At 39.4% G+C, this 18,040-nt stretch overlaps 1 protein-coding gene across 2 annotated transcripts in view; it reads left to right on the top strand.

The window, feature by feature from the left end:
- The first annotated feature begins 598 nt into the window (after positions 1-598).
- Positions 599-18,040, top strand: part of AFG3L2 (AFG3 like matrix AAA peptidase subunit 2) — a 43,651-nt gene continuing 26,209 nt past the window's right edge. The window contains exons 1-7 of one of the 2 annotated variants that reach the window (XM_037134476.2): positions 599-715; positions 6,911-7,010; positions 7,622-7,699; positions 10,295-10,401; positions 10,558-10,710; positions 12,724-12,798; positions 16,301-16,425. In XM_037134476.2, the coding sequence (XP_036990371.2) occupies positions 599-715; positions 6,911-7,010; positions 7,622-7,699; positions 10,295-10,401; positions 10,558-10,710; positions 12,724-12,798; positions 16,301-16,425 (755 nt within the window). Of the gene's footprint in view, positions 716-6,910; positions 7,011-7,621; positions 7,700-10,292; positions 10,402-10,557; positions 10,711-12,723; positions 12,799-16,300; positions 16,426-18,040 lie in introns of those variants that run through there. The other variant, XM_037134478.2, reaches the window with a different exon arrangement.

Below are 18,040 nucleotides of genomic sequence, written 5' to 3'. Positions count from 1 at the left end.
GCAACACTTTCATTATTGCAATGAGGTCACTGGTTTGTGCTTCTTTATATTGCTGTCCTAGGAGTTACGGTATGTGGAGAGCCGATAACGATGCGCACCACTGAGTGGGCGCTCAAAACATTTGTCCAGTGGCTTACCGAGAGAGTGAATGCCAAAAATGTTGAAGGTGGATTCGCCTACTAACCGGTCTGCGGACCCAGCAGCCCCTCCTACTTCCACCTCGCCGCTCTTCTTCGGTCCTGCTCACTGACTAGTGCCCGCCCTCCACTCTCAAACCGTGTTCTTCCTTTCTGTCCCGCCCCCAACACCGCGCATCACCTTCCGCGCTCTTCTTTTTAGGCCCGACCTCCAGTGCAGATTGAGCGACGCCGCAAAGCTGAGACGGCCCGCCTTACGGCTGACGTCATCACGCCGGGGTCGAGAAAAGCGCGCGTGCAGACCGTGGGCTCCCCGGGAGCCGCGGGCCCACGACCCTGTCTGGGGTCTCTCAGATACGGGTGGTACTCTGCTGGCCGGAGCCGTCGGTAGCTGTCCGCCCGTCGGCCCCAGAGCTGCGCCTGCGCAGCGCCTCCGGCTGGAGCGGATTGCGTCGGCAGCCATGGCGCACCGCTGTCTACTGCTGTGGGGCCGGGGCGTCTGCTGGCCCCGCGGCCTGCCTCCATTGCTCGTTACTGGCGGTGGCGTGGGCCCCAACAAACGGTCCTACCTCCGGACGGTGAGTCCTGGGCGCCCTCCGCCCCCGGCCCGCACCAGCTGGGCTCTTGGTCCCGCTTCCGGTCCGGAGAGCAGGGCGTCAAGGTCACCAGCCCCTGGGCACGCTCCCGGACCTCGCGGAGTCCGGGGGGAGTTCCTCTCGTTAGTGCAGCCGCGTGCGCTCCCTGTGAATACCTGGACGCCCTGCGTTCTGATCTTGTGTCCTGTAGTTTTTGTGAGGACGTTTGTGTCCTTCTAACCCCGGGTATAGAGTTGGATTTTTGAAAACATGAATTTCCGATAGAATCAGATCTTTGCGTCAGGGAACTTCTAAAGATCAGCTGCGAGGGTTCTCAGACTTCATTCTGGGTGAACCTGTTTTACCGATATGGCAACGGAGACCTAAACAGGTTGTCACATCTCCGGCACTGGTTGTTTTCGTTTTACCTTTGATGACATTGGAAAATAGAATGCATACGTTGTGTGTGTGTGTGTGTGTGTTTTAAGAGTTTGCAGCGTGAGCATGATACAATAAAAGCAAAACTTTGGAGTTAAGCTCGTAAACACTCAGAGCTTCCATTTTCTCATCTGTTGAGTGGACTATTGTTGGCATTGTGTGTCTAGCACATAGTACATACCAGTAAACATAACTATGATTATAGGTAACAACGCCCTCTCTTCAGAGTAGAAACTCATATATTGCAGCTCAGTGGATTGAGTGGCGGCCTATGAACCAAAGGGTGGGGATACCCATTCCCAATCAGGGCATTTATTTACCTGGGTTGCAGGCCAGGTCCCCAGTAGGGGACACATGAGAGGCAACCACACTTGGATGTTTCTCTCCCTCTCTCCCTCCCTTCCCCTCTCTAAAAATAAATAAATAAAATCTTTAAAAATACATATGTATTTTGTTAATTATACTATTACAGTTGTCCCAATTTTGCTCCTTTGCACCCAGTACCGCCATTACCTCCAGTATTCCTTACTCCCTTAGTTCATTTCCTTGGATCATGCATATAAGTTTTTTGGCTACTCCATTTCCTGTACTGTTCTTAGTATTGTCCCAACTATTTTGTTCCTACCAATGTGCATTTCTTAATCCTTGCACCTTTCCCCCCTTCTCCCTCTTCTCGATCTCAACTGATAACCCTCCAGATGATCTCCATAACTATGATTCTGTTTCTGTTCTACTTGTTTGCTTAGATTCAGTTGTCGATAGTTGTGAATTTATTGCAATTTTAATATTTGTATTTTTGATCATCTTTTTCTTGATAAGTCCCTTTAACATTTCATATAATAAGGGCTTGGTGATGATGAACTCCTTTAGCTTTACGTTGTCTAGGAAGCACTTTATCTGCCCTTCTATTATAAATGATAGAGCTTTGCTGGATAGAGTCATCTTGGATGTAGGTCCTTGCTTTTCATCACTTTGAATACTTCTTTCCAGCCCCTTCTAGCCTCTCAAGTTTCCTTTGAGAAATCAGCTGATAGCTTCATGGGAACTCCTTTGTAGGTAACGCTCCTTTTTTCTTGCTGCTTTTAATATTCTCTCCGTATATTTAATCTTGGGTAATTTTTTTAAAAATTTATTTATTTTAATTGTTGGTCAAGCACAGTTTTCTAATCTTGGGTAATTTAACTATGATGTGTCTTGGTGTGTTCCTCTTTGGGTCAATCATATATGGGACTCTGTGGTTCTGAGACTTTTATGTCTATTTCTTTCACCAAATTAGGGAAGTTTTCTTTCATTATTTTTTCAAATAAGTTTTCAATTTCTAGCTCTTCCAGTTCTCCTTCTGATACCCCTATGATTGATTTGGATGTTGGTGTGTTTGAAGATGTCCCAGAGGCTCCTTAGATTCTCCTTGTTTTTTATTTTTATTTTTCTTGCTGTTCTGATTGAACATGTTTTTCTTGTTTATGTCCCAAATTGTTGATGTGATTCTTGGGTTCATTCCCTGCCCTTTTGGTTCTTTATAAATGTTTCTTTATTTCACTTAATGTAACCTTCATTTCTGCTTGGGTCATTTTTATGCTGTTGAAGTAAATACCCAATGAATTCCTTGAGGATCGCATAACCAGTGTTTTGAACTCTGCATGATAGGTTCCTTACTTCCATTTTGTTTAGTTCTTTTTCTGGAGTTTTGTCCTGTTTTTTTTGTTGTTGTCTTTTTCATTTTGGGTCATATTTCTTTGTGTCCTCATTTTGGCAGCCTCCCTGTGTTTGTTTCTGTATATTAGGTGGAGCTGCTTTGACTCCCTGTCTTAGTTGTGTGGCCTGTTGTAGAAAAGTGTATCTGCTAGTTGTATGAGGTGGAGTGTTAGGTAATTGCCAGAATGGGGCAACTCCTTTAACTGCCCTGTGGCCATGTAGGGGGGAGGGCTCAGAAAAGGGACAATGGCCACTGTCTGCCCTCTGGAATTTTGCCTGGGAGGAAGCTGTCTCCCAGCACTTGCTCTGTTGCCAGTCACTTAAGTTTCTCCCTGTCTACCACTGGTGACCTTCTAGCTGTTGCCCTGGTGCTGAAGCCCAGAGGGAGTGAGTCTGTGTAGGTCCTAAGTCTGTTGCAGTCCTTTTAAGAGGGGTCTCCTGAGAATCCCCCTGTTTCTTCCCCTATGCCAATACCCACTGGTTTTTATAGCCAGAAGTTACGGGAACTTAATCTACCTGGAGCTGGAACCCTGGGCCTCGGGGTTTGGGATCCTTCACTCCCAAAATATCCCAATTTTTTGTCACCACTTGTGGATGTGGGACTGCCTCTTCCACATCTCCATGCCACTCTGTATCTCCGAGTCTCTGCCCCTCCTACCCATCTGGATGAATGTGGCTTCTTTAAATCCTTGGTTGTTCGACTTCCATGCAACTTGATTTTCTGATGATTCTGGGAGATACTTGTAGTCTAGTTGTAATTTTTGCTGTAGTTATGCAAGGAGGCTAGGTGTGTTTACCTACACCTCCATCTTGACAAGACTTATTCTTTGTATGGGCTGGATTAGATGTGTAGAGGAGAGAAGCTTCACTGGAGGTTTCTTTATAGAAAACATCCTCAGCATAAAGTGGAGTCACAGGAATTATTGCTAGAGATATTTCGGGTCAACAGAATTTGAAAATAGAGCCAAAAGGGGGCTGATGAGTCGACAAACAGTTCTGTACTAAGCTTTGTGGTGACCAAAAGACTTGCTTTACATGGGGATATAAAGAAAGCTTGCTCTTAAATAGCTTTCAGAATAATTGGAAATGGTCATTTAAATGTAGGCATTGCCATACAGTTTTATAAGTACTTTTACATGTGTGATTACATTTGATTCTCACAATAGTATCACTGGGAAATGGCCAGGCAGTTTTTGTCCATTACCAGTGTGTAAATGAGGCTTCCAAAAATCAGATTTCTAGTTTCAGCAAAATTAAAAAGGTTGACAATAGATCTTTTAATTACCAGGCTAGGTGTCACTTTTCTTGTGACACCCCTAGATCCCTTAAGACTTGTAATCACTCATCCTCTGTGCTGCCCTTGTTCCTTGTACTTAAAGGTTTTGCATTTTTGCACGTATTAAGCATTCTGTAATTGGTTTGTCCACAGGACTATTGTCTTTATACCTCTGAGATTCTCAGAGTTAGGGACTTCTTCTGCTCCACCTGTGGACTCCACTGCTTGGCAGCACCTGCCTGAAGTAGATGCTCAACAAATCAGTATTACTTGTTCCCTTGTGCAGATTGAACAACATGTTATTCTAATCTATACCCTTAATAGACTTTGCATTGGGAAAGTTATTCAGTTATGGTATATTTTTGTCCATTATCAGCAGTTATTTCTTAGACCAAGTGTTCCCAGCATCTGGGGAGAGCCTAACACAACAGAAGGTCCAAATTCTCTCAGACCAGCATTGCTTTCAACCAAGAATAGTATCAGTGCTTCTGTCCTATTTTTCTGTGTAGAACTGTATATTCATTTTGAAGTTAAATTAGTTCATTTTTTTTGTTTTGTAATTGACATTTTTATTCACATAAAATTCATTGTTTTAAAGTGTACAGTTTAGTGGGTTTTAGTATATTCACAACCATCACCATTGTATTAACTTCAGGACAATTTTGTCACCCTGAAAAGAAGTCCTGTGTTTATTAGCAGTCAGTTCCCATTTTTCCCCCAATCATTCCTCTAGCCCAAGGCAGCTACTAATGTGTATTCTCTATGGATTCACCTATTCTGGACATTTCATATAAATGGAATCATAATATAAGACTCTAGTTTCTTTAACTTAGCATCATGTTTTTAAGGCTTATCTTATGTGGTAGCATTTATCAGTACTTTATTTCTTTTTATGACTGAATAATATTGCATTGTATGAATACAATGCCTGTCCAGAAAGTATCCAGCCACGTGCTATGAAAGATAGAAACATTTATTGAAGAAGATACAAGAAACATTGTACATAGAACAATGACACCTTGGCTTCCTTCAAAGTAGGCACCTTGAGACCTTGCACAATTCTCCCAATCACCATCAGCTACCCCATTGTATTTTCCTGAATCTCATCAATAGTCTGAAATCTCTTCCCTTTCAAAAATGACTTTAGTTTTGTGAAAAGCCAGAAGTCACAGGGAGCCAAATCTGGGCTGTAGGGCGGGCTGAGTCACCTGGGTGATTTGATGTTTCACCAAAAAACTGCGTGAGTTGTTGTGATGAAGCTGCCAATCTACCAGTTGCCTGTAGCTATGGCCTTCTCAATTATTCGAATAGTTTCCATGGAGGAATGTTCAAACTTAACACAAAATTTGATGCAGATTCGTTGCTCTACTTGCTCAGTCATTTTGAATGAAATGGCTACACATGCTCACTCACCAGTGTCTAAGGCCGCCACTGACTGGTAGTGCGAAGTCATCATTGTTCACGCATGAGTATCTCAGTCCACTCTTCTTGGCTTCCAGGTCACACCAATAACATGCAAATGTTCTTGTTACATTAACAATGACTGAACTTTTTCTGGACAAGCCACGTATCAACTGTTCATAGTCAGTTGATGGACATTTGGGTTGTTTCCACTGTGGTTATTATAAATAATGTTGCTGTGAACATTCGAGTACAAGGTATTGTGTGGACATGTATTTTCAGATTTCTTAAGTAGGAGTAGAATGTCTGGATCATATGGTAACTCTGCATTTAACATTTTGAGAATTCAGAACTTTTCCAAAGTGGTTGTACTATTTCCCATTCCTACCAGCAATGTATGAGGATTCCATTTTTCTCCACGTGTTCACCAACACTTGTTATTGTCAGTCTTTTTGATTATTGCCACGTGAGTTATTGTGAACTGGTTTTTATATGGTTTTGAGATGTTTTATTTTTCTCATCAGACTATAAAGGAGGCAAATGATGATAGATGATAATGTAGATGAACTTCACTTTCAACATTCTCATCTGTATTTAAAAGCTTGTCCTCCAAAAAGATGGTGGTGAATTTTTACTTTGCAAAAGGATAAGATTACTTGAGCTTTTTCACTACCAAATTTGAATATATCCCCTCAGTGTGCCTTGCCTTTGATTGCTTTTTATTGTGCAGCTGCAAATTTAATAGGAAGTTTCTCAGTTTGTTTACTTTATATTTTGATTTATCCAGACTGTATTTACACACAGCTTTTCAGCAACTTATGTTATTTAAAGCAAAGATGTATCATTAATGGGATTCGTGTAACCAGGGTTCTCACTGGGATGATAGTATATCAAATATCTTTAGCAAATGTTACTATAAGGGTTATCAGTAATGTTGGACTATAACTTTCTTATCTTTGAAATAAGGTAAATTTAATATTATCTTGACAAACAGCATTGTTCTGTAATTTCAGCTAAATAACCTTTTAATATTATAGACCCTACAAATGAGTCAGCTTGAAGCAGCAGATTTTCAGTGTCCAGGTTTGTCTTTTGAATGCTGCAAAATTAAATAAACAATACCAAAGTGAATGTGTTGGCAGAGAATTGTAGTTGGGCTCCAGTTCTAACTTCTGTGTGATTTTTAAGTATTCTTGTATTCTGGATCATAATTTATGTCAGTTGTTCAGTGGAGTGGCACAGTTCATAGAGGAAGTCTTTCTGTGTGAGTCTGTAACCACCAGAGGAAGGAGAAACATTTCATTCACTTTATGATATTAGGAAATGAAGCTCTTTTAAAAATTCTTTATTTTAATATAATTCATGCTTTTATATGTGTCATGTTGCAGCTTTATCACTATGCTACAACTCAAGCAACGACCAGCAGAAATTCTCTCTTGACAGATGTGATTGCTGCTTATCAAAGATTCTGTTCTCGACCCCCAAAAGGTAAACACTTAGATATGACCGTGATGTTCTGCCTTCCTTTTTTTCCCCTATTTTAAAGATTTTATTTATTTATTTTTAGAGAGAGGGGAAGGGAAGGAGAAAGAGAGGGAGAGAAACTTCAGTGTATGGCTGTCTCTGGGACGTCCCCTACTGGGGACCTGGCCCACAACCTAGGCATGTGCCCTAACTGGGAATCAAACCTGGACCTTTTGGTTTGCAGCCCGTGCTCAATTCACTGAGCTATACCAGCCAGGGCATGTTCTGCCTTCTTATTAAAGAGCCATTCTGCAGTGGTATTTCCTAAGCACATGCATACACGGTGTTTCAGGTTGTCTTCTCCTGTAACCCACCCCGCCTCTTCCTGTCTGATGCAGTGATGAAAATGTGCCACCTTCACATATGACATTTGTAGTGAAATTGCCATGCAAGTGAGACTTCTTCCTTTTACACCCCTGGGATATAAACTGTATTAGACTGATTTACTCCTACATAAGAAAACTTGTACTTTTAGCTTATGTTTTTTAATGATATATCAATTGCTTTAAAAATGAACACACAAAACCTGATGACTTTTAGTTTGAGGATGTGTATTTTCTTTCCCTTTCTAACAGGATTTGAAAAATATTTTCGTAATGGAAAAAATGGAAAAAAAGCTAGTGAATCTAAAGAAGTTACGGGAGAAAAAAAAGGTACCTTCTAAAAAGGTTGTGTTTGAATTTACCATTTGCCTCTAACATGTGACGTTAATGACAGTTTCACTGAATGAAGAGTGTTCTTTTACAGCACTGCTGAAACTTGTAGGTTACAAATATATATATTATAGACCCACTGACTTATTTTACCTTTAATTTTATCTTTACAGTGATCCCTCACCTATTGCGGGAGCTCTGTTCCAGAGACCCCCGAGATAGGTGAAAATCTGTGAAGTAGCAGGTTATATTTATTTTATTATTTATATTATATTTTAAGGCTTTATAAATCCTACCCACATTCCTATAAACCTTTCCCACACTCTTATAAACACTTCATATACTGTTAAACACTTTCTACACTCTTAAACCTATTAATTTTAACAACATATAAAATTCTATATGGGTACCCACCAGTGAAGTATACTATGTTTTCTTGTCATTTTTCAAGTTGAATTAATTTAAGGTCTCCTTAGAGATACTTAATCATTATCAGTCATATATATGAACATATCTGACACAAATTTAAGCCACTGAGAAGAATTTTACAGACCTAATACATACAGTTTATTTGACATATATGGTGGTGTAGTGAATTTTTCCAATTGTTCTTCAGAGCCGTAAGGGATTCAGAGAGGGTTTCCTAGAGCTGCCTGGCTGGGGGTACTATGTGAGCTCCGAGCTTCTTGTCCCCCATTTCAGATTTGTAATGGCATTAAGCACAATGCGAGGCACACGTTGAGATTTAATTGGCATCTTTTCTTTTTAGGGAAATACAAGGACAAATATAATAAATCCCTTATTTTTAAATGAACTTAGATTTAGTTAGAGAAACAAATATGTGCTCAAAGAATTCAAAGAATAAAAAGCAAGGCCAGGGCATAAGGGGAGAAGCACTTGTGTGGGCTGATTGGCATATTGGTGGCATAGGTAACTTCTACATGTTGCCCAGTACGTGGTAGTCTTTTAATCTTGGTTTGGGGGAAAATGAATGGTAATAGATCCAACTTTTAAAAGCAACCTATTGGGTACCTCTTACCTATATGTTAATGATGTCTCAGGGTAGTGTGGAATGTTATCAAACAACTTTAGAAATGTACTGGCTTTGTTTTCCAGCCCTGTGCCTGTGGGTAGTACTTGTCTCTCCCAGACCTGGTATCACTTAAGACAGGTGCACAAGCTCCTTGTGTGCATCACGGTGGGGTGAGCATGTCAGGAAGCCACAGTGCCATGTAGCCACTGGGGTGACTGGGTGCTGTGGCCTCCCATCCTCCCCAGTAGAGGGGTGGTTTCACAATGGTTGAAGATATTACATTGTTATTTGTGGGTCTTTAAGAAGATAGAAAATTGGGGAGAAAAGGAGGATGTTAGTCACTATATTCGTTTCCTAGGGCTGCCATACAGTGTACCACCAATGGGTATTATAAGCAGCCGAAATGTATGTCTCACAAATCTGGAGGCTGCAAGTCCAAAATCACTGTCTTTGGCAGGGTTGGTTCCTTCTGAGGGTCACAAGGGAAGGATCTGTTCTGGGCCTTTCTCCTTGGCCTGTAGGTGGTTGTCTTCTCTGGTGTCTCTTTCCCTAGCCTTTTCTCTATGCATGTCTGTGTCCAAATTCCCCCTTTTTATGAAACACCAATTATCTTTGATTAGGTCCTATCAACACAACCTCATTTTAATTTGATTATTTCTCTAAAAACCCTATGTCCAGATATGATCACTGGGGATTATGACTCCAACATATGAATTGGTGAGGAGAACACAATTCAGCCCACAGCAGTGACTAATTTTAGATCCCTGCAAACAAATTTTATGTGGAGTTTTTGTCAATTATCAGAATCATGTCTCCTGCAGAAGAAATTGTTAACAGTGTTCGCTTCCTGGGAGTGGGAAAGCAGAGCACTTACTTTTTACCTTTAAGTGAAAACTCAGGAATTCACTTACCCATATTTTTTGGACTATAGACGCACCCCCCAATTTTGGAGGGTGTGCGTCTCCAATTGCAGTTTTTACCCAGCAATCCCCAAATTTACCACAATATCCTTTTGCTTCACTTCGTACAAGAATCTCGTTTTGGCACCACTGCTCCCAACTCTTACTCTGCAGCCCTCCATCTGCTTGCATCATTTACTGCTTTAATCTCTGGTGGGCTTGGGACTGGATGAATAAGCCACTCAGTGTTTGAAAGTGAGACCAGACCAGCTGTGAGGGCTGCTCAGGAGCTTATAGTCCGAATGTAGCGTACCTGGCTCGCAATGGTGGGGGGCAGGGTGCATCTTATAGTCTGAAAAATACGGTACCTGTGTTCACATCCTCTCTCTATCACTTACTGTCATTTAAACTACAATTTCTTCATCTGTAAAATGGGCATACTTATTGTGTTATTGTGCAGATTTCATGAGATAATGTAGGTAAAACACTGACAAGTCTCCATGAATGTTAACTTTTTATATTAGTCTCATCCTTTCTCATAAGACTTTATTAACTGATTAGTTGCCGTAATATATTTTGCAATGAATGTCTTTTATTAACTGTTTATGGAAACATTGTTGAGAGCTATAAAAACCTGCCATGCTGCTCTTTATTTATGAACAGAATCAAAGTCATCTGCTACCCCGCGACCTGCTGGAGGAGGCGTTGGTGGCGGTGGAAAGCGAGGTGGCAAGAAAGATGATTCTCACTGGTGGTCCAGGTTTCAGAAGGTTTGATTCTGAACCATGTGTTAATTTTAAGGAGTTGGGGTGGTCCTTGGAATGTTAGGAGGCATTTATGGCATTGGGAGAAATCTGTGGGCAACATAACAGAGATCATGTTGTGACATTTCATTCTTCACAGAAACTCTCTCGTTCTTTGTCCAGGGTGACTTTCCATGGGATGACAAGGAATTCAGGATGTACTTTCTCTGGACTGCTCTGTTTTGGGGTGGAGTCATGTTTTACTTCCTGTTCAAGAGCTCTGGAAGAGAAATCACGTGGAAGGACTTTGTCAATAACTATCTTTCCAAAGGAGTAGTAAGTATTTTATGGGTATTTTATGGGATTGGTAAGTATTTTATGGGACTACTGTGGTTAAAAAGGTGAAACTCAGTAGATTAGACTAATAAAGTGATAGTCAACAAGTTAGCCAAGTTTGTCCATTATAAAGGATAAGCTTACTGTTTTCATATTGGATTTTTTTAATGCTGAAAAGTACTGCAGCCAAAAAACCAAGTTAGTTTTTACCCAGCAATCCCCAAATTTATCACAATATCCTTTTGCTTCACTTCATATAAGAATCTTGTTTTGGCACCACTGCTCTCAACTCTTGCTCCTCAGCCCTCCATCTGCTTGCATCATTTACTGCTTTAATCTCTGGTGGGCTTGGGACTGGATGAATAAGCCACTCAGTGTTTGAAAGTGAGACCAGACCAGCTGTGAGGGCTGCTCAGGAGCTTTTGTCACTGCCGGCTGGGTCTTTACTCAGTAAGACCCTATTTCAGTATTTTTAAGGTGCTGTTGGTTGTAAGACACACATTATGTTATGAATTACTAAGAAAAAGCCTTCAATGACACTGAAATACCATCAGTTGTGAAATGTATCATAGTTTCTGAGATATTAAAATATAAGAAATGTCCATCATAGAATTGATGAACGATAAGTAAGAGAACCAGGATTAGGCCTGTTTTGTAACCTTGGGGAAATTATTTAACCTCTGAATACTGGATTTCTCATCAATGAAATGGATAACTAATACTTAATATATAAAGAATCTGCAATTATTTTTAAAGGTTACACAGTAAGGTGAGGATGGAAAAAATGAAAATGATTCCAATTTTTGGAGCAAGTGTCTCTTACGAAAGTGACAGTATTATATTTACAATTTCCAGATTTTGTAGGGAGCCTCCTTTGTGCGGAGTGAACTACACAGCCGTCCTTCCCCAGGTGGTGACAGGTCCTTGGGGAGGACTCTCCGTAGCTGTGTCTTCTCCTGACATTCTGGTCTTGTGGAATCTGTCTGCCATTGCTCTAACAGTTTTATGAGGGGTCGAGTACTTTAGTTGTTCCTTTCTAGAAGGACTGTCTTTAGGAACAGTCAATCTCCTGTTCCAGCTTCTGGAATTATCCAGGGCTCCCTCACTTTCCAATTTGACTTGTAACTTCCAGACTTCCTGCCAAGGCTGACTTCATTACAGCAAGAGGCAAGCTTATGCTCCAAATCAGCCAAAGACCCTGGGATGAGGTTAAACATGTTCTTAAAATACAATATAGTTAGGAGGTTACAGAAAAAAACAAGTTTAAACCATTTTATACCTATAAAGTGGCAAAAATTAACAAGTCCTGCAATAGCAAGTGAGGATACAGAGCAATAGGCATATTTTGCCAGGGAGTGTGAATTGGAGAGCAGTTTGGCACTGTCTGGTAAAATTGGAGTTGTAGCCCAGTCTTACTGATCCAACTACAGGTGCATGTCCCAGAGAAATTTTTGAAGCTGTATTCAAGAAGGTCTATGGAATGTGAGGAGAAATGTTCATAACAGCGTTGTTTGTGATAGTGAACCTTTTGAAATAGCCCAAATGTCTGTTAACTGGAGAATGAATACATAATTTGCGGTGTGCTCATAGAATGGAATACCCCACAGAACTGACATGTCAGCATGGGTGCACTTCACAGACATAACGATAGGATGGAAAAGGGCATTGTAGAAGTACACATACCAGATGAGGCCATTTTTAGAGCTTTGAAACAGGCAAAAGTGAGTGTGTGTATGTTTAGGATTACTTGCGTGGCACAAGTGCTTTGGGATGGTCAGCACCTAATGTGGAGAGTGGCCACTTCTGGGGCGGAGAGGGTGTGACCATTGGCCTTAGTAGTGTTTGTGATGTTTTATTTCTCAAGCCAGAGCGGGCAACATGGTGCATCCTTATGCTATTCATTATTCTTCTTTGTATATCTGAAATATAAATATTTTAAGTAAGCTTAAAAGAATATCTCAGATCTTTTCTGTAAATTTATGTTTGAATATTTTTAACTTTTGAAAATTCCAGGTAGACAGATTGGAAGTCGTCAACAAGCGTTTTGTTCGAGTGACTTTTACACCAGGAAAAACTCCTGTTGATGGGGTAAATGATTTTATTATTTGATGTGAATTAGCTGTAAATTAATTTTTCAGACATTTCCTCACATTGCAGTAGTTTTATACAGTGGACACACCAGTGTGGGGCAGTGTAGTGGTTGTAATCTTCACCTCCATAGGTGAGAATGTACATGTTGTGTACTGGGTTGTGATGTGAAGATTGGGTCAGTATTTTTGTTTTGTTTTGGTTTTAGTAATCATTTTGACTGTGCACTTAGGAAACAGTGAGTGAAATCCCAGTGTTTGGTATTCCAGTATTGTCTGTGATTTTTCAAGACTTAGAAAATAATTGCTTGGTTAGCAAAAATATGTTATAATCTGAATTGCTTATCTGAAGACAGCTTTTTGCCAAATTGGCTTAAGAAGCATTCTGCTTATGTCTCCCAACTACTTTGTGATATATTAATTTCCATTTTTTCCTGTTTTTAAAATAATTTTTATTTCCTGTCCAACCATTTGAACTCTATTCCAGAGACTCCAGACTGGCTTCAGGAGATCATGGTGGGGCGGGGGTGGGGAAGGAAGAGGCAGGTGAGGTTCCCAGGTGAACCCCTGTCCTCCGCTGGCCCTGACTCCCACCACCCGCCCATTCCTAGTCCTTCAGTGTCTTTCAGTCTTACCCTTTCCGTCAGTGTCAGACCTTTCTCCAGGCTACTTCCCTTCTCTTATAGCATGAGTTTGTTTAACCATGTCCTAGTCACCCTGCCTGGATGGGGCAATGTTTTAAGGAAAGCTAGAGCTGATGGTGACCATCTTTCTCTGTCTGATAAACATCAATAAATATAAGAATATTCATGAAGCCATATGACTCTGGTGTTTTATTTTAGGAAAGTTATTTGTCTTAATTTTTTCCCTTTTTTTTTTTTAACCTTATGGTGAAATGTTCATTAATAAGTATGTTACTTTTTTTCCTTAGAACTATCCCTCAGACTTTTAGTGTTGGGAATTAAATTGGCACTCCTTTCAAGAAGACAATTAGCAGTGTATATATATCAGGAGTTTTGAAAGTATGCATGCACAGAGTAATTTTGCTTCAGTAATAATCCTAGGGAGATAATATGGATGCATGTAAAGATGTCTATATTCAGGGATGTCCTCCCATTTTTTATAGAGCCAAAAATTAGAAATAGATAAGTGTCCACATTAGGCCCCTGGTTAACATTAGGGCTCCTCATTTCCCTGAGCTTTAATCTCCTCCCTGCTGGAGCAGCGGCTGTCAGTGGGCAGTGCCCTTCCCAGAGGGCAAGTTTTACATTTAGTATGTAAATGCACAAGCATTTACATATTGAAATTTATACTATTTTATTATAAATTCTTTTTCTTTCTCTCTAATATGACAGTTAAGGTTTTACATTGATTTCAAAATTGTGCATGTACTTCCATTGTGAGGGGGGTATTATGAAATTTTGAAGGCATGGCATTAAAATCGCTAATAGTGTGTATCTGAGTGTTGAGATTATATAAGCTTTTTATTTTTTAATTTTTCAATGGAGAACATGTGTTACTTGCTTGACAGACTTTATATTGAACTTGCAGAAATGGATCTAAGATTTTTAGTGTTCCACTACTTGTAGAGTAGCAGCATTAATTACTGTGCTGTATTTGTTAGCACAGGCCTTGGAATATGACAGATTTGGCTTAATATCATTTCTGCTTTTTACAAGCTGTATGCCTAACTCCTTTAAACCTTGGTTTCTTTATCTTTAAAAATGGGAAAAACAATTATACTGTTTTAGGGCCTAGTGCTTAAAGGAGAGTTGTGAAAGTCAGTGGTGGTTTTCAAACTTCAGGGTGCGTAAGAATTACCTGGAGCACTAGGATCCCTCCCCAGAGGGTCTTTATCAAGACTTTGACCCCAGAATCTCCATGCCGCTGGTCTTGGTCCACCCTGATTATTCTCTGATGTGAGTCCTGCGTTTAGCATATTGCCTAATAATAGATTCTAAGTTAGGAATTGTCAATTACGTGTGGTTAATCTATTACTGAAATGTTTTGAGGCATAACCACAGGGATTTTGTAGCTTCGTCTGAACAATTTACCAAGAATTATTATTATATCCTATTACAAAACTTGCTCTCCATCTTTTGCTTTTGTTTTTATTGATTGATTGATTTTAGAAAGAGAGAAAGGGGGGTGGGGGGAGAAACATCAATTTGTCATTCCACTTACTTATGCATCCATTGTATGTGCTTCTTGTATGTGCTCTGACCAGAGACAGGACCCTCGACCTTGGGGTATTAGGACAACAGTCTAACCAACTCAGCTACTAGGTCAGGGTTCATCTTTTGTTTTTAAATATGTGCAGAGAAATGCCAGAGATATTCAGAAACACTGATTGGTGGGAGGAATGTGGGATGATATGTTATTCTGTTCTGTGTACGCTTCTGAGTTGTCCAAGTTTTATATTCTAGGCTGCTTATTTTGATTTAAAAAATATTTTTAAAGCAATTACATGTTAAAAGGATGAACAGTCTTTTTGTTCTGTAAAATGTGGCTAATACTTGCAGAGTGCCAGAACAGGGTCTATTATATAAGTAAAACTCCATAAATATGAGTTGTTAATTGTTAGTGTTTTTGGTTTAGTATTATATAAGTAAAACATATGTTTTTGGTTTAGTATTATATAAGTAAAACTCCATAAATAATGAGTTGTTAACGGTTACCTCCCATAAGAGAAGTAGTATGATAAGGTGTTTATGGTCGGTGGCTCTGAAGCCAGTCTACTTGGGTTCAGATTCAGCCTCTTACTATTAGATGTGTAATCATGGGCAAATGAAGTCACGCCTGTTGCTCTCTCATCTGTGAAATGGAGACAGTAGTAGTCAGGGCTGATGTAGCACAATATGGAATACTTCCATGCTGGGGTAAAATAAGCCATTTCTTCGGGCCCTTCAATTGTTCCTCCTAGGGCCTCAGTAACTCACCAGTCTGAATGAATAGAAGGGTAACAGGGTGACGTGAGGATGCCTTCTGATGTTAAGATTTGATAATCACCCTGGTGATAGTACCTACTTCTTAGAGTGGCTTTGAAGGTTGATGAGTTAATGTATATAAAGGGCTTAGGACAATGCTGACATTTAGTAAGTGCTCAATAAATTTTGGTTGTTATTACTGTGTCACAGTAGCTTTTAGTTTGGGAATAGGTAGCTGAGAAATAACTGGGAAATAGAAAAGAGGTAAAAGGGGCATATTTATTTATAAAAAGGATTGTGTATTCAAATAGTTTTTTTATACTTTTGAATTTACAGTTTTAGAACTACTGAGGAATATTGCTAAAGAAATGCTTATTTGCCAAGGATAACCAGATATTCTCACTGAGTGAAATTTAATCATTATATCATTAAAACCAGCCTTTTATTATTGTTGGGTTTTTTAATTCGTACATTTTCACTATTTCTGAAAATTTTTAAAAAATTAAACCCTTTAGTGAATTAAACTCTTTCCTTTCCCCTTCATTCTTAGGATATTTTGTTTCTCTGTTTTTATAGCAATACGTCTGGTTTAATATTGGCAGTGTGGACACCTTTGAGCGGAATCTGGAAACTTTACAGCAGGAATTGGGCATAGAAGGGGAGAATCGGGTCCCTGTCGTCTACATTGCTGAAAGTGATGGGTAAGAAGCAGTGAACATACATATACATGTTGAAAACTGCTGTGTTCTATATGGTTCACTATGTATTCCATCACCAGCTGGCAGGTTACACAGTACATTATCAAATAGGTCTTCTTTAATTTGGCCAGCTTTTTAAAAAACCATTGGTAATTTACTAGTTTTTGCTAGAAACTAATTAATTTTCTATACATTATAATTACCATGATTAAGCGGTGGTTTAGGGTATTAATGTCCAGTGCACTTTTAGTAGAATTTTTGTCCGAAGAGCCCCATTGTGTTAAAGTGTGGTGTTTCCACCCTTTAACTGTATTCACATTTATATTTCAGAATTTTCCAAGAATTTTAAGTGATTTTTTTCCTCTCTTTTTAGAGTTGCTGCTTCCCTTAGGGGTTATGTGTATTTAAAAAAAGGCCACTTATAAGTCTGAATGTTTTAAGACGGGCCCATTGATTTCAAGAGTGATTTGTCTTTAAACTTACTTGGGAATTATATTGCCTTTGAGTGGTCATCTTGAGTGGTCATCTGGGCACACCCAACAACCTGGCAGTTGCCCCATTTGCATTGAATACAGGGGGTATACCTTGCTCTGCAGTTACGATTTGATCTTAGTTTTTCTGTATGTGAAAGAGTAGAAAAACAGAGAGTTAATTAACAGGTGTGTTAATTGAGCGGATAGTGTTGCTCAATTTTAGGGACTTTTTTGAATCCTGGTTTGTGTAAACCTGCAATCTACTTGCAGTATTTAGATTTAGATAGCTATTGAAATTGTCTCACATATGATAAAGATCTCAGTCCCTAAGGCTATCATATAATTGTTTAACTCTATAGACTGGTGCTGAAACATTACAAAAAATTTATTGTATCATTCTTTAAATTTTTATTGTCAGTGAATATTTTTTTTCCTCAAGAAAGAAACCAAATGTAAATTTTTCATGGTTCTTGCTGCCTGCTGTAGGAGCATTTAAAATATTATAAAAAATGAAAAATTGGGAAGTAAATCTTGGTATTTGTTTTGTTTTTGACCTAAGACAAACAGATAAAAGGCAAAAAGCATGCCCAGACTGTAAGCCATTCCCAAGTACATCCCTGCAACAGGCACAAGGTTGAGGGCAGAGCAGTTCTGCACAAGCTGGATGGAAAAGCCTGTGCAGCACTCATTACCATTGGAAAAGCATATATAGCACAATAGTTAATGTTGGTACTCCGTAAGCAGTTGGCCACTAAAAATCTTATATCCTTATCTGAAAGCTCAATATAAAGTCTATCAAACAGGCAATAATACATGGTCTCTGTTGAAAACTGAGAAAATATAAAGTAAGTAAAAAAGCATCTATAACATCAATACCCAGAAATAAACACTATTAGCAATTGTGATGCCATTCCTTCAAGGTTTCATAATACCCCCTTTAAAGTGCATGCACACTTTTGAAAGTAAATCAATAATAGAACTTTAACTGTAACATGAAGGAGAAAGAAAAAGTAATTTATAGTAAAATGGTATGAATTTTCAATACATAAATGCTTGTACCTGCCAATACTAAATGTAAGAAATATATATTGGACTTTTGAAACTCATGTGTGGTTAACTTAGCAAGGATTTGATATTTGGAAGAT

Source organism: Artibeus jamaicensis, unplaced genomic scaffold (genome assembly GCF_021234435.1).
Source record: "Artibeus jamaicensis isolate MK-2021 breed Jamaican fruit bat unplaced genomic scaffold, CSHL_Jam_final contig_511, whole genome shotgun sequence".
Classification (NCBI taxonomy): Eukaryota; Metazoa; Chordata; class Mammalia; order Chiroptera; family Phyllostomidae; genus Artibeus; species Artibeus jamaicensis.
The sequence above is the reverse complement of the archived record's forward strand: the minus strand, read 5'-3'. Positions and strand labels throughout refer to the sequence as shown.